The 16,344-nt window shown below is 42.0% G+C and overlaps 1 protein-coding gene across 1 annotated transcript in view; it reads right to left on the reverse strand.

Annotated features, from left to right (window-relative positions):
• Positions 1–16,344, reverse strand: part of SPTLC2 (serine palmitoyltransferase long chain base subunit 2) — a 111,343-nt gene continuing 94,999 nt past the window's right edge. Inside the window, exons 10-12 of the mRNA XM_003808880.5 lie at positions 16,009–16,144; positions 12,787–12,916; positions 1–6,748 (exon numbers count right to left, since the gene is read on the reverse strand). Coding sequence (XP_003808928.3) covers positions 6,629–6,748; positions 12,787–12,916; positions 16,009–16,144 — 386 coding nt within the window. The 3' untranslated portion in view covers positions 1–6,628. The remainder of the gene's footprint in view (positions 6,749–12,786; positions 12,917–16,008; positions 16,145–16,344) is intronic.

The raw sequence follows: 16,344 nt of genomic DNA on the forward strand, positions 1-16,344 counted from the left end.
TATCTTTCTGAATATTTTATTAGGGCAAAACAAGATAGTTGCATGGGATGCTTCTTAAGTCATCTCAAGTAGTTCCCCTTCAGTTCTTAACATGCACTCTCAAAATCAACACACCTACCCCAACCCAATACTCATCGCTTCACAGTCATCCAGTAAAGTACAAAATAAAAATAAAAAAATCATCATCTGGCAAAAAAGGGAAACAGGGTAAGAGAGAGTGACATTTTAACACATTACTAAAATGTTTAAGCTTTTATTTACACATCCCCTTCTCTCAGTTTCCCAGGTTATATGAACATTACAGCAATAGAAAGGGGTTATCATCACAGCATCCCCTTGCAAATTCCAGTTTACAGGTAACTTGGTCAGGGGAAAAATATGGGTCAACGAAGTAAGATCTCAGCTCTCCCATAAGCTATTGCTCTCTTCTTCTCTTTCCCCCTTCTCTTAATGTTAGCTGCCTGTTACAGAGAGGGATCATCAAGACTGTGTGGACATGCTAGCTGAATCGACAGGGTGGGTTCCAGTGTCCTGTGAAGAACCAGCAAGGATGCTTTTTATAATTCCAACCATTGGCTTCACATCACTGAGGTAACAAGACTTAATGTTAAGGGTAAAGACACCACACCACCCTAGTCAGTGACATGTACTCCACTTTCCAGGAAGACCTGGGCCAAATGACCAAGCTTTGCAAAAGAAACCTGGGAATAGCGTTGGAAAAAGCAGACTCTGAGTTGGCTTGAGTCTCCTCGTGCATAGAAGCATTCACTCATCCATGCAGATGGCAACAAGGCAGGACACTCAGAAAGCATAAGATCAAGGTACTGCTCTTATTTGCACCTTTCATTCAACCTCCCCTCAAGTGCTCCAAAAGAACAGAGCTTTGGGTATTGCTTCATTAAGAACACAGTAACTGCAGTTTAAAAGCCATTGCATTCTTTAGGGTCAGTGTATTATAACTTATCCTACCAGAAAGAATCACAGTTTAAGGCCATTTATCATGTACACTATGTAGTAAACAAAACCTTGTCCCCAGCTCCACCAAGCCACTCCCAAGGGTGGACTGTGAATGTGACACTTCCAGACTCACCAGAGATTAGAAAAAACATTTCTATTAGGGGCTTAACCTAGCCCCTTTGGTTTCCTCCCTAGAAAAGAGCTGCTTAGAAAACAGATGTCACTGGAAATGACAAAAGGAACAACAGTATTTTCTATACATTAAAAGCAAAGGGATCATTGGCTAGCACTAGCATTTCTTCTGTGTGATAGGGAAGCCAGCCCTCTAATTTGGCTCTCTGGCTGGGCACATGGCAATGGCTAGGGGCCTGGGCACACCTCTTTTTTTTTTTTTGAGACAGAGTCTCCCTCTGTTGCCAAGGCTGGAGTGCAGTGGTGTGATCTTGGCTCATTGCATCCTCTGCCTCTTGGGTTCAAGCAATTCCTGTGCCTCAGCCTCCTGACGTAGCTGGGATTACAGGCATGTGCCACCATGCCCGGCTAATTTTTGTAATTTTAGTAGAGATGAGGTTTCGCCATGTTGGCCAGACTGTTCTCGAACTCCTGGCCTCAAGCAATCTGCCTGCCTCAGCCTCCCAAAGTGTTGGGATTACAGGCATGAGCCACTGCGCCCAGCCATGGGCACACATTTCATGTGGATAAAGTTGAGGCGAGAAAAAGACATGTTTTTCTCCACGTGGAAGGTATTTTTTAAACTGGTTTAATGTATTAAGATGGCTGTTGGGCACTGAGCATCCACGTGAAGCAAGTAGCAGGGTATCTGTAGGTTCTGGCACTGAAAAAAAAAAATCCCTGTAAGTTCTTGGCTTAGTAGCCAAAAAATAATCTTTGCTTTTTATACCTCCCCATTCACAACCCCTTTGGGCTAAGCTGATTTTAAAAACATTTTTTTTAGATGGGGTCTTGCTGTGTTGCCCAGGCTAGGCTCAAATTCTTGGGTTTAAGCAATCCTCCGGCCTCAGCCTCTCAAGTAGCTGGGATTGCAGGCTGCATCCGCACCCAGCTCCTAACAATTTTTTTCCCCCTCTTATTGAGCCAGGGTCTCACTCTGTCACCCAGGCTGGAGTGCAGGGGTGCAATCATGGCTCACTGCAGCCTTGACCTCCCAGGCTCAAGTGATTCTCCCACACAGGTGGGACTACAGGCAGGCACCACCATGCCCGGTTAATTTAGAAAAAAATTTTTGTAGAGACAGGGTCTATCTTGCCCTGGCTGTCCTAACAATTCATAATCTTCATGAATGTGGACAGTTTGAAGGAAAACCACTACTCTCACCTCTTTTTCTAAGCACACGGTTATAGCAAGTAGAGATTAAAACTCATTGGCTTACCTAGAACACCAAGAGAGGAAAGATACCTTGGGAATTAGGTCATAGCAATGCTTCAAACAACAACTGCCCATAACCCTACAAATCCTTGCAAAACAACAGTTACTCACATTCTTTCTTCACGGCCTACGGCATGACTGGCAGTTCTGCACTGTTGCCCAATCCCGCATCACTAGGAACCAGAAATCCTTATCAATTTGGAAAAAGGGGAAAAACATAAAAGTAGTGGTAAATGTCATCACTTTTTTCCTCCCTGAGAAATCAGGAAATCTCTCCATGGAAGCCACTCATCCCCCTGGTTTTCACCAATAAGAAGGAAGCAAAGTGTATTACACACTAGAAAATTCAGCTAGGCTGAACTAGTTGAGAAATTTAGATGCAGGCTCCCTTAGGTAATGAAGAAATTTGAAAAAAAAATTTTTTTAAAGCCAAAGGAGCTAGCTTAAGCCCCTAATGAAAAGCCTCCTCCTGAAATGTACGGCTAAGTGTACAAACAGAACCAAGGCGTCTGATATGCTATCTTCAAAGCCCAGCACCACCATATATTGGTTTTCTCTAGAGTTGGAATTTTAAAAATCAAGAACTTGAAGGTACAGAAAGAAAGAAAGGCCAAATAAAGGAAGAAGGCATTACGGAGACAAATCACTGGAAGCATGTTCAACTCCTCGGTGTTTGAAGAGGCATGACACAAACATAGAGCCCTTAGTGGTTGTGTAGGATGCTTCTGTTCACCTTGATGACTACAGAAGCAAGAATCCTTGCTAAATCCTTTTAAAAATCCTTGCCCTATCATGAATGTTTACGATAATGACTAAAGCACTACGATGGCTGGATTCTTCAAACAAATAAGCAGTACTTTGGGGGTTATGGAGACTAGAAGCTTTTTTTAAAGGTAAGGATTTCTTATCCAAAGCAAAGCAAAAAGTTGAAAAAGTGCTATAAAGTCCATGCCCCTGCTAAGTTAAAGCTTTAAAAAAAAAAGATGCGAGGAGAAACCGCCACTGCTGCTTGGTCCACTCCTCATATGGGCTTTTGACATCTCCTAGCTATACATTTCCTGGCTTCTGATGTGATCTGCTGAAAGAGGTCTTATAAACCTGAAATAGGTAACAGCAATGCTGAATAAAAAGAGGAATGAGAAAAAGTGCTAAGTACAGCCGGCGTGGTGGCTCACGCCTGTAATCCCAGCACTTTGGGAGGCTGAGGCGGGCGGATCACCTGAGGTCAGGAGTTCAAGACCAGCCTGGCCAACATGGGGAAACCCTGTCTCTAATAAAAATACAAAAATTAGCCGGGTGTGGTGGCACATGCCTGTAATCCCAGCTACTTGGGAGGCTGAGGCAGGAGAATCGCTTGAACCAGGGAGGCGGAGGTTGTAGTGAGCCGAGATCACACCACTGCACTCCAGCCTGGGCGACAGAGTGAGATTCCATCTCAAAAAAAAAAAAAAGGAAAAAAAAAAAAAGAGAGAAAAAGTACTAAGGACTAGTCACACCTCTATCAATCGACTCAGATGATCAGTTTTGGTAGTCATGGTTAACCGGTATCTGTTTAAATCCTATCAGAGTCTTGAATCAGGCCGTGTTAAACTGTGTATGAAACTACTCTTGTATGCCTCAAATCGACTTATTCTCAATGACTGTATTTATATATACTTGTATTCCTCCAAGTACTTGGATAAATGATGATACCTAGGATATGACTGGACCCTAGATTTACATTACAGTTTCAAGAAGAGACAACCAACCATGTATAATGTCTACATAACATTTTGTTCTTTAGAAAGTACAGAGGTCCTGGATAGATCACAGGAGATTTGTCTCTTCAAAATAAACTTGTAACAAAATTACACTTATCTTGAAATAACTTTGTACCAACAAAGTGATATAGATATATTTTAAATGCCGGTACTGACATTTGAATTTGCAGTGACTTCATGCAAGCCAAAATAAAAAGACTAGCAGGTAAGTTCATTGCTTATAAGTCTGTGACTTTTACAAACCCTACGTTTACATTAGTAAATAGTAACTGCAGTGCAAAAGCTATGTGGTATTCCAGTGGGATTCTATGGTAGGAAACTAGATGTGCAGGAAAGGTTGACAATGTATTTGATTTTATAGGACTCCTATTTAGTTACCACAACCTCCTTCTTACTTTAACCTATACATGCTAAATATAGTCTCTGCATCTCTCCTTGGTTCTTTCATTCATCTTTTTCTGTTCTTTAAAAAAGTAAAATAAAACTTTGGAATATCTCAAGGGCTTATTAAAGTTCTCAGATGCTGACAGTGACTAAACATAACTCATACTCAAGACATTAAAAACAAAACTTCACAAACAATAATATTGCTTACATCCTCTGCTATACGTAATGTGCACAAACATATCACAGCTGATGACAACACACCCAGGAGAATTTGGATTGAGAATCTTTACCGATAAAAGGAGCAATTTCAAAAACTTAAATGTGTAACATGACTTTTTTTTTTTGAGACACAGTTTTGCTCTGTCACCCAGGCTAGAGTGCAGTGGCACAATCTCGTCTCACTGCAACCTCCGCCTCCTGGGTTCAAGTGATTCTCCTGCCTCAGCCTACCAAGCAGGTGGGATTATAGGTGCCTGCCACCACGCCCAGCTAATTTTTTGTCTTTTTAGTAGAGACGGGGTTTCACCATGTTGGCCAGGCTGGTCTCGAATTCCTGACCTCAAGTGAGCCACCTGCCTCAGCCTCCCAAAGTGCTAGGATTACAGGTGTGAGCCACCGCACTCGGCCTGTAACATGACTTTCATACACTGTTTTTCCATTCTGTTCCCAATCCTTCTCCTGTAATACTTGATGGATACAAAAAGACAAACTGATCCTGGGTATAATATGCCAAAAGTCCTCTTCACTTAAACTTTGGTTCAACTGAAAAAATAACTTTAAAATGGTGATTTTCAGATTTGTTCTTTGGTCAGGCAGTATAAAGCTCTCTGAAAGAAGTCCCTTTACCTGGTTATAGTATGAAAACAGTCAAAATAGAAAATGTCAGTTTAGGAAAGAGATCTATGTGTTCAGAATTTCTCAGAAAAAAATAAAAAATATGTAGACAGGCAGACCCTAGCCCCAGATGCCAGATTCAATTGACTTAGGACATCAAGAATAAAAGAGAACTAGCATTCAGAAGAGTAATATTTAAGTGGGTTAGCTTCTAAGAGGCCTAAATTAATAAACCTAATCCTTAAATAGGAACATGATAAATGCTTTCTGAGCAGAGGATTTACCAACAGTTTCCTTTATCAGTTTAAATCCTAATCTGGACCCAGACCTAGCCAGAGACTGTCATAATTTTCAAACGTAGAAAGCAGTAGGAAATGCAAGCCACAGGCTCTGCAGGGAGTAATCAATTCTTTGCACACTGCCACTGCCCCTGCCCCTCACCCACCAGGAGTGCACATCACTCTACGGAGCAGCTTTGTACCCAACACTCAGATGTGAGAGTGGCCTTCTCACCAAAGTGGGATATGGGTGCTCTGAAAAACAGTAAGTGCTTTAAAAAGGGGGTGGGACGTGTTATGGTTAGAGCTTGGGAAGAACCAGAATTTGCACACATCCTCAGACTGTGACCATTATGAAGAAATATTTGATGGTAAAGGAAGAAATCATCTGGTGACCAGAAGAAAATGGAATAAGACCAAACCCTTGGGAGATTACACAATAAGCCTTTCAGCAGTCATCGCTTACTGTTTTTCTTAAAAGGCTAAACTTAAGATTAAAGGGTGAAAACTTCCGTTGATTACTTGAATGGTTAAATAAGGATTCCAAGGTTGGCCTTGAGACCTCTGAGACCTGGATGGGAAGTAAGTGGAAGGCACTTGCTCCCTAGGGAGGAGGGCCAGGTAAGTATCCAGGCTGCGGAGCCAGGGCCAGCAGTAGCTCTTGGTGGGCCCAAGTCTGCAAGGTGCTGGGAGAGGGGAATGGCCTGTGTGGTTAGCCAGAGACAGGCTAGGGTCAGCGTGATTTCACAAGTAGAATGGTTACAAAATAAAATGTTTTTTTAATGGACTGAAAAAGCAAAGTGAGTCACCTTCGTTTTTAAAGGTGTGATTTAGCAAAGGAAGGATTAGAAGCAGTTTTTTACTATTTACAAAATGTCATTTAGAGTGGAGGTGGCCACCTTCAGTAGCTGAGGCAATGTCTTTCACGTGAGATGGCCACAGAAGTGTGGTTCCTGGAACTGGCTCACAAAGGCCACAGGCTGTCCTGGGTGAGGGAGAGTTCCTCTGAGGGAGCACCAAAAAGGCTCAGTCTTCTGTTTCTTCATACGTTGTCTCGTCAAAGGGCCTGTCCAGTAGAGGTACCAACCGATGACGGGAATACTTCAGCTGCAATAGGTCCCCAACTTCATCTATCTCCTTTAAAGCCTAAAATACACAAGACAAAGTAGAGGTCTGTCAGAGCCAGTAGGATGCAGGCATGCCTGGTGTTTTACTTTGCTAAAAACAATCATGGCAAGATTATCCTTCGGCAGGACTTATGTCTAGTGCATTTACAAGATCAGACTACAATACAGCTGTGGAAGGAGCTGCTTTTTGAACAAGGCCTTCAAGCTCACCATGAATAATGGGTTGTGAATAGCCAGGTATGCAGAATAAAGGCTATAATTCAAAGTATGATATGCTTGGTAGAAAAAGTTATATGCACTCTGAACTTACAAAACCGAATACAATTTGTCATCTCTCCCTTTTGTTTTTGAGATGGAGTATCGCTCTGTTGCTCAGGCTGGAGTGGTGTGGCGCCATCCGAGCTCACTGCAACCTCCACTTCCCAGGTTCAAGTGATTCTCCTGCCACAGCCTCCCAAGTAGCTGGGATTACAGGTGCCCGCCACCATGCTCAGCTAATTTTTGTATTTTTAGTAGAGATGGGGTTTCACCATGTTGGCCAGGCTGGTCTTGAACTCCCAACCTCAAGTGATCCACCACCTTGGCCTCCCAAAGTGCTGGGATTATAGGCATAAGCCAACGAACCCAGCAACTTTTTTTTTTTTTTTTTTTGAGACAGAGTCTTGTTTTATTACCCAGGCTGGAGTACAGTGGCACCATCTCGGCTCACTGCAGCCTCTGCCTCCTGGGTTCAAGAGATTCTCTGCCTCAGCCTCTTGAGTAGCTGGGACTACAGGCACGTGCCATCACACCCAGCTAATTTTTGTCGAGACAGGGTTTTGCCATGTTGGCCAGGCTAGTCTTGAACTCCTGGCACCAAGTTACCCACCCACCTCTGCCTCCCAAAGTGTTAGGATTACAGGCATGAGCCACCACACCTGGCGTCTTAAACATCATTTTTTTTAAAAAATCAGTGTTTGGAGAGAGAAAACCACCAGTATTACTGATGTATTGTAGCACAAGAAAAAATATTCTTCATTTCAAAATGTGAAAAATATAAAAGCAAATAAGAGCTGAACTTCAATGTGCTATCTCAACAGCGGTACCTCTGAGAAGAGGTATAAGTGAAAGCTCCACATGGAAACAATTTAAGTCTGAAATTTAGCTGGGAGAACCCATCGACCATTTATTCACCTGACCTCTGTGACAAGATGTAATAATTTAAGACAAAAGTCAAAGCTGGCCGGGCGCGGTGGCTCATGTCTGTATAATTCCAGCACTTTGGGAGGCTGAGGTGGGCAGATCACCTGAGGTCGGGAGTTTGAGATCAGCCTGACCAACATGGAGAAACCCTGTCTCTACTGAAAATACAAAATTAGCTGGGCGTGGTGGCGCATGCCTGTAATCCCAGCTACTCGGGAGGCTGAGGCAGGAGAATCGCTTGAACCCAGGGGGCGGAGGCTGCGGTGAGTTGAGTTCATGCCATTGCCCTCCAGCCTGGGCAACAAGAGCAAAACTCCGTCTCAAAAAAAAAAAAAAAAAAAAAAGTCAAGGCTGAACACGGTGGCTCAAGCCTGTAATCACAGCACTTTGGGAGGCCAAGGCAGGCGGATTGCTTGAGCCCAGGAGTTTGAGACCAGCCTGGGCAACATAGTAAGACCTCGTCTCTTAAAAGAAAAAAAAATTGGCAGGCATAGTCCCAGCTATGCTGGAGGCTGAGGTGGGACGATCCCTTGAGGCTGGGAGATGGAGGCTGCAGTGAGCCAAGATCATGCCACTGTACTCCAGCCTGGGTGACTGAGACCCTGCCTCAAAATAATAATAATAAGACAAAAGTGCACATGACTAAGATCACAAAGTAATGGACATTTATAAACTTTAGAAGAATCTAGAATTTTTTCATCAATGTAGAAAAGTAATCATTAGATAGAAAAAGAAATCCTCAGTAGCCCAAGGGGATCTAGATTACAAGATTTCCTTTGATCCCACTCCAAATATTTCAGACAAATCGGTGTCATGTGAATATAAGATGACATTCTAATGAGTGCTGACTCTTGTGTGGGGTATTTGGGTATGTTAGGGACAGGCAGCCAGTACATACATCACCATTCATTAACAAACAGTCTACACAGAACCTCTAGATCACAGGTAAGGTGGGTTTCTAGGAGAAAAACATGTATTCATTATAGAGCTGAGTAACCGAATCCTCTAGGACAGCCATCCTGCCGCTCCCCTGAGCCAATATCCTTGCGCTTCCCATTTTAAAAAATAACAAAATTATAGCTTTGAGATACAATTCACATTCAGCAAAATTCACTTTTAAAGTATACAATTCATTGCTTCTAAGTATATTCACAGAGTTGTGCAACTTTTGTCACTATCTAGTTTTAGAGTATTTTTATCACCCTAAAAAGCAACCCAATACTCGTTGTCTCAATCCTCACTCCCCCCTCCTCTCAGGCTGGCTGCCACCAATCTATTTTCTGACCCTATGATTTGCCTGTTCTGGACATCTCTTATAAATGGAATTGTAAGTTACGTAGTCTTTGTTTTGGCTTCTTTCATTTAGCCTAATGTTTTCAAGGTTTATCCATGCTGTAGGGTTAAAACTTCACTCTTCTGCATCCAGCTGACCTAGTACTGTTTGTTGAAGAGACTATTCTTTTCTCATTGACTGGTCTTGGCTCCCTTGTTGAAAACAAATTGGCCATAGATGCTTGTACTTTATTTCTGAACTCTGAATTCTACTTCACTGGTCTATATGTCTATCCTTATGCTAGTACTCGACTGTTGTAATCACTGTAGCTTTGTAGTAATTAGCTTTGTTTTAAAATTAAGAAGTGTGAGTCCTCCCACTTTGCTTTTCCTTTTCAGTACTATTTTAGCTATTCCCTGCCAGTTCCATATAAATTTGAGGATCAGCCTTTTAATTTCTACAAAAAAGGGCCAGTGGCTTAGGGTCTCCCAGTCCATTTTTTTCTGAGAAATCCTGAACACAGGATCTGTAGGTTGCTATACTGCCATCTTAACAATATTAAATCTTCCAATCCATGAACACAGGATGTCATTCCATTTCTTTAAGTCTTCTGTAATTTCTTTCAGCAAAGTTTTATAGTTTTCAATATACACATCTAAAAATACAGTGTACAAGTGTAAATTAGCCAGTGTACAAGGGAAAGGCTTTTTTTTTTTTTTTTTTTTTTTTTTTTTGAGACAGAGTCTCGCACTGTCGCCCGGGCTGGAGTGCAGTGGTACGATCTCAGCTCACTGCAACCTCCGCCTCCCAGGTTCAAGCGGTTCTTCCGCCTCAGTCTCCCGAGTAGCTGGGATTACAGGTGCCCCCCACCATGCCTGGCTGATTTTTTGTATTTTCAGTAGAGATGAGGTTTCACTATGTTGGCAAGGCTGATCTCAAACGCCTGACCTCCCAAAGTGCTGGGATTACAGGTGTGAGCCACCGCACCCAGCCAGGAAAGGCTTTCTTAAGTTTATTACTAGGTATTTTCTTCTTTTGAAAATTGTAAAAGAAATTTTCTTTTCATTTGTTCATTGCTGGTGTATAAAAGCACTAATTTTTTGTGTGCTGATCTTTTACCCTGCAACTTTGCTGAATTCATTTATGAGCTCTAGCTGTGTGTGTGTGTGTGCGCGCGCACGTGTGTGTGTGTATTTTACAGCACTTTCTATATACAGAATCATGTCATGAGGCCCATTATTAAATGAAAATTAATTTGTATCTCATAATGGTCTAGTACATGTTTAGTTCCATAAAACATCATAAGACAAAATGACTTTAACAAATCCATGGTTTCAAAAAATGCACTTTATGCTTTAAAAAACTAAATGGGAGGCAAAGCCCAACAATCCCTCAAGAGAATCTTATGAAAAGGATTAGAACTCTCAGTTGGCAAACATACTTGTTGGCAACAGAAATCTCCTTAGATATCCTAAGGAGATATCCTGGTTACATCTAAATTCTTTCATGAATGTGTACAGTTCTCAGAAGTCAAAGTTGTGGTCAGAAGGCATGGATTACTGCCATAGACACTGGTTATAGTTACACAGACTTTTTTTTAAAGGCACATTGAAATTCTGAGTTAACAGGTGAACATGAGAAAGAAAAAAGAAAATTCTTAAAACATCAATAGAGTAGGAAGGAATGAAAAGCTGAAATCTCTAGGTTAAAAAAAATCATCGCAGAAATTCACCAGTAAAATTTCTGAGAAATGAGAAAAATCCATTGGAAAAATCTGACAGGTATAATCAAAATAAAGAAAAAAAAAGATACAATATCAAAAAGTTGAATCTAATTGGATATTGTCAGAATGTGATTAAGAATATGCTCACAACACTGTGCCTATAGTTAACAATACTGTATTCGACATGGAAAAATTTGTTAAGAGGACAGATCTCATGTTAAGTGTTCTTACTACAAGTTTGTTTTTTAAAAGGGAATACACTTATACTCGTAGAAATTTTGCTGTGTAGAAACAGAGAAGAAAAGTCAAGTCTTCGGCTATTCAGGAATATAAAATGTCCATCAAATTGTTATAATTAACTTTTATAATGAAGCATTCATAATGTTCTTTAAGATTAGTAGCTCTTGCCAGGCAGTGGCTCACGCCTGCAATCCCAGCACTTTGGGAGGCTGAGGCAGGCGGATCACCTGAGGTCGGGAGTTCGAGACCAGCCTGACCAACATGGAGAAACCCTGACTCTACTAAAAATACAAAACTAGCTGGGCGTGGTGGCGCATGCCTGTAATCCCAGCTACTCAGGGGGCTGAGGCAGAATTGCTTGAACCCAGGAGGCAGAGGATGTGGTGAGCTGAGATCACGCCATTGCACTCCAGCCTGGGCAACAAGGGCAAAACTCTCTCTCAAAAAAGAAAAAAAAAATTAGTAGCTCTCTAACTCATTAATGGATATTTCTAGCAACTAATTTTTTTTTTTTTTTTTTGAATGAACTACGATTTATGTATAGCATGGATGAATTTCATAAACATTGGACAAAAGAATCCAGACACAAAATAGTGGTTGCCTTTGGGCAATATAGAAGGGTGCAAGTGGAAGTGGCCTCAAGGAGTTTTCTGGGGTGCTGGTAAGGTTCTATTTTCTTTCTTTTTTTTTTTTCTTTTTTATTGATCATTCTTGGGTGTTTCTCGCAGAGGGGGATTTGGCAGGGTCACAGGACAATAGTGGAGGGAAGGTCAGCAGATAAACAAGTGAAAAAAGTTCTCTGGTTTTCCTAGGCAGAGGACCCTGCGGCCTTCCGCAGTGTTTGTGTCCCTGGGTACTTGAGATTAAGGAGTGGTGATGACTCTTAACGAACATCTAGCAACTAATTTTATGCAAATGTCATGTTCTAAAGCTTTATAAACTCCCAGACGGCAATAATGATTTAAACTCTGAAATCTTAGACTTGCAACAATAACATATTAAGAGAATATATAGAGATGAGAATATATTGAGATCATAAATAATTAAGCTTAGTAATAATGATCCCCAACTAGATGCCTGGCAGTGTGGTGGGTGCTGGGATATAGAATCAGTAAAACAGACTTATTCCTATCCTCAATATTTATCTAATGGAGAAGACTGCTATTAAATAATTATAGGTGTGAAGAATTTAGTGAGGGAGAATCTCAGGATTCCAAGGGAACACAGAGCAAGAAGGTGTGGGGCGCCCCTGAGCAATTTTCCTTTAAATGGAGATGTGAAGAATGAGTGGCAGTCAGCCAGGCAGAGGGGAGAGAAAGCTCAAGAGAGAAAATTTTAGACAGAACAACGTATGAGAAAGCTTAGTGTAGAAATAGCTAGAGTGGAAAGAGAATTTTAGAGTCCATAGTGAGGGAGACAGTGGAGCAAGACAAAGCTGGAAAATTCTCCAGAGCTCTCATGATGCAGGTGTGGTGGGTGACAGTTTTTTTGTAAATGCCAATGTTTTTGGTAGCATTGTCACCCCCTCTGTCTTAGGTGCTCACAAGAACATCAAGATCAATATATTATTAATTTCATCTAATATACAGGCCCTTTTAATAAAAGGCATATTTATATCAAGGTGAAAGTGCCTACTTACAGTATCAAGTATTTCTTTGGTATGAGCTGCTGACAGGCAAAACCTGGCTCTGGACTCAATAATTGGGGTGGCAGGAAATCCAACCACAACGACACCGATGTTCCGCTTCAGCATCTCCCGTCCAAAGGCGCTGCAAAGGGGAAAACAAGAACAGAAACCAGGAGGAGTGAGAAAGCACTCATTACAGAGGACTTGCTGTCCTCAAAGATTTCAACTCTTTGGTGATGCAGGCATTGGAGACTTCTAATAGGAGTTTCCTTTAACTCCTTTTAAAGTTAAAATTGACAGCTCACAAATACTTTTAAAGTCAATCCTAAAGCAGTCTTCTCCTATATGGTGTCCTTCACAAAACTGAAATAACCAGCCTGGGCAACATGGTGAAATCCCGTCTCTACCGAAAATACAAAAAATTAGCTATGTGTGGTGGCATGCACCTGTAGTCCCAGCTACTCCGGAGGCTGAGGCATGAGAATCTCTCGAAGCTTGGAGGCAGAAGCTGTAGTAAGGCAAGATCACACGACTGTACTCCAGCCTGAGCAACAGAGCAAGGCTCTGTCTCAAAAAAAAAAAAAGTGTCCCTGATATGTAATAGTGGTTCAGAGGCTTCAAAATAACCTGTATTTAATTAAAATCTGGTCCTTGAAATGTTAAGCTTGGCAGTTTAACATTAATCCTCAAATTCTGAGGATTCTGCAGCTGTGGGGGATCTGCTGTAACACGGCACATCTTTTCTGCTAGCAGAATGGCTGACTGGCATGAGCTCTCCAGATCACACGTTTCTTTAATTGTCTTGGGAACAACACTGCTTCAGAATTCAGGGCTTCCTTTGGTGTCTGTCAGGCCAGTTCACCCGCTGGCTTCAGCTGATTACTCAGACCACACAATTCGTGTTTAACAATCCCCCACCCCTATCGTAAGCCAAATTGGAGGCCCTGTGGCCTTACTCCACATCTGTATCTTGTCTAAATAACACATTCTAACTTTTAGTTAATTTTGTCTGCTAAATTATGTGGGTTTTTTTTGAGTCTCTCGCTTTGTCGCCAGGCTGCAGTGCAGTGGCACGATCTTGGCTCACCATAACCTCCACCTCCCAGATTCTAGCAATTCTCCTGCCTCAGCCTCCCGAGCAGCTGGGATTACAGGTGTGCACCACCACACCCAGATGATTTTCGTATTTTTAGTAGAGACGGGGTTTCACCATGTTGGCCAGGATGGTCTCGACCTCCTGACCTTGTGATCCACCCACCTCGGCCTCCCAAAGTGTTGGGATTACAGGTGTGAGCCACTGTGCCCGGCCCAAATTATGTTGCTTTTTGTCTTTTCCTCTTATTGACCTCCCTTATGTTTCAACTTTTCCTTTAAGCTGTTTACAGCATTTGTTTGAGAATAAAAAAATGTGGCCGGGCCAGTGGCTCGTGCCTGTAATCCCAGCACTTTGGGAGGCCGAGGCGGGCAGATCACCTGAGGTCAGGAGTTGGAGACCAGCCTGGCCAACATGGTTAAACCCCATCTCCACTAAAAAATACAAAAATTAGCCAGGTGTGGTGGCACACATCTGTAATCCCAGCTACTGGGGAGGCGGAAGCACAAGATTTGCTTGAACCTGGGAGGTGGAGGTTGCAGTAAGCCGAGATCACGCCATTGCACTCCAGCCTGGGCTATACAGATCCTGCACATTTGGCATTACATTAATGCCAGTCTTTTCACAGCCTTTTCCCACTCTCTGTAGTACCAGTACATCTTCCTCAACATACCTCCTTTGTGTCAGCATGAACCTGGGTGCCCTGTATCTTCAGCACATGCTCCCAAACTGTCTAGTGCCTTATTCTAATTCTTTACCTTCTCTAAATCTTTCCTAATTAAAGTGTACACAGTCAGCTGCACCTATGTAGAATAAAGGAGACACAGCCTTCTTTAAAGAGAGAGCTCTAGACTGAGTCCTTTGGATCTGATAACTCTTCATGTTTGTTTATGAGAATTCCACTTAAAGAAGAATGAAGAAAATCCTTCCCCATCCCCTCTGAAGCCATAATACCAACTGCCCATATGACTTCATGTTGAAACCCAAATTCCTCTTTTTCTCTCAGGGAGCACCTTTTCCTTACTTCCCTTTCATTCTCTTTGAATCACATTACTTCCAGGTTCCCTGATTTAATTTCCTCTCCCATATTCATTTCAGTAAACATTTACTGAGTGTCGGAGACTGTGGTGGACACTGGGGATTCAAAAATTTACAAAAATTGCTCCTTCAATGAGTTCAATCAAACTGGAGAAATGCTTTAAGATCCAGCTCAAAACTCACCCATCCAACAAGATGTGCCTTTCTTCCTGAGCCTATACTAAGCAGGTCACTCCTTTATTCTACATCTTCAGGGCCACTTTGCATATAATAAAATTTGTTCAGTATAATTACTGTTCATTTGCTTTTCAAATGTCTTCTGGTTTCATTATACATGTGGACTTCTCAAATACATTGAAAGCTATCCTAGGGCAGGGCTTTCCATTATGTATGCCTCATACAAACCAAAGAAGCTGGTGTAATCTGCACATCTGGTAAGTATCCAATGACACACTCTGATAAAACCTCTCTGACCTCATGGCCCACTGCTCGCCCTGGGGCACGGTGCTCCAATTCCAGGGACCTCTTTGCTACTCTTCCGTCAGCTAAGCAAGCTCGCTTCTGTACTGTGGCCTTTGCACAGATGCTTCTTTCTCCAGTGGCTAACTGTCAGCTCCTTCAAATCTTTGCTTAGATGTCATTTTCCTTCCCAAGGAGGCTTCCTTACCCTGACCACCCTATTTAATAGTGTTATCGGCCCGCCCACAGGGCACTCTCAACTCCCCATATAGGTCCTGCTCTATTTTTTTCCATAGCACTTGACACCTTCTAACATCGTACACAGTTCATTTGTTTATTATGTCTGTCTGACTGTTGCCCCCTACTAGACTGTAAGCTCCACAAGGACAGAGATGTTTGTATTTTATTCACTGATCTATCCCAGGCCCCTAGAGAATACATGAAACTCAAATGTTTAATGAAAGAAGGACAAATTAACATACTTTACAATTTGGAATCCACTATTTGATCTATGGCATATGTACCAAATGAAGGTTAACACAGTAAGGACGAGACCATTTTCCCTAACAAAATACATAAGCCCTGGTCTCACATCACAGATAAGGATAAGGACAGACTGGTCTGTGATCTGCAACAAAACATACCCAATTTTGGCAGGCATGTAGAGCATCAAAGGCACTACTGGAGAGTCTTCATTTCCATAGATGATGAAGCCCATCTCTTTCAGGCGTCTCCTGAAATACCTGGTGTTTTCAGCTAACTGCTGTACACACTCTTTACCTGGAAAGTCACGGTGAGAGAAAACAAAATAATACTAAGTAAAAAGGAATGGAAAAAAGACAGTAAATCTCCTCTAGCTCCATTCTATCTAATCAGTTCTGTTTCGTTTTTTTCCATTTCACCATAAAATATTTTACACAGTAAACCGTACGGAATATAAATGTAAAATGTCTCATTTTGTATTCTGTCATTCTACCTGT

This window comes from Pan paniscus, chromosome 15 (genome assembly GCF_029289425.2).
Source record: "Pan paniscus chromosome 15, NHGRI_mPanPan1-v2.0_pri, whole genome shotgun sequence".
Classification (NCBI taxonomy): Eukaryota; Metazoa; Chordata; class Mammalia; order Primates; family Hominidae; genus Pan; species Pan paniscus.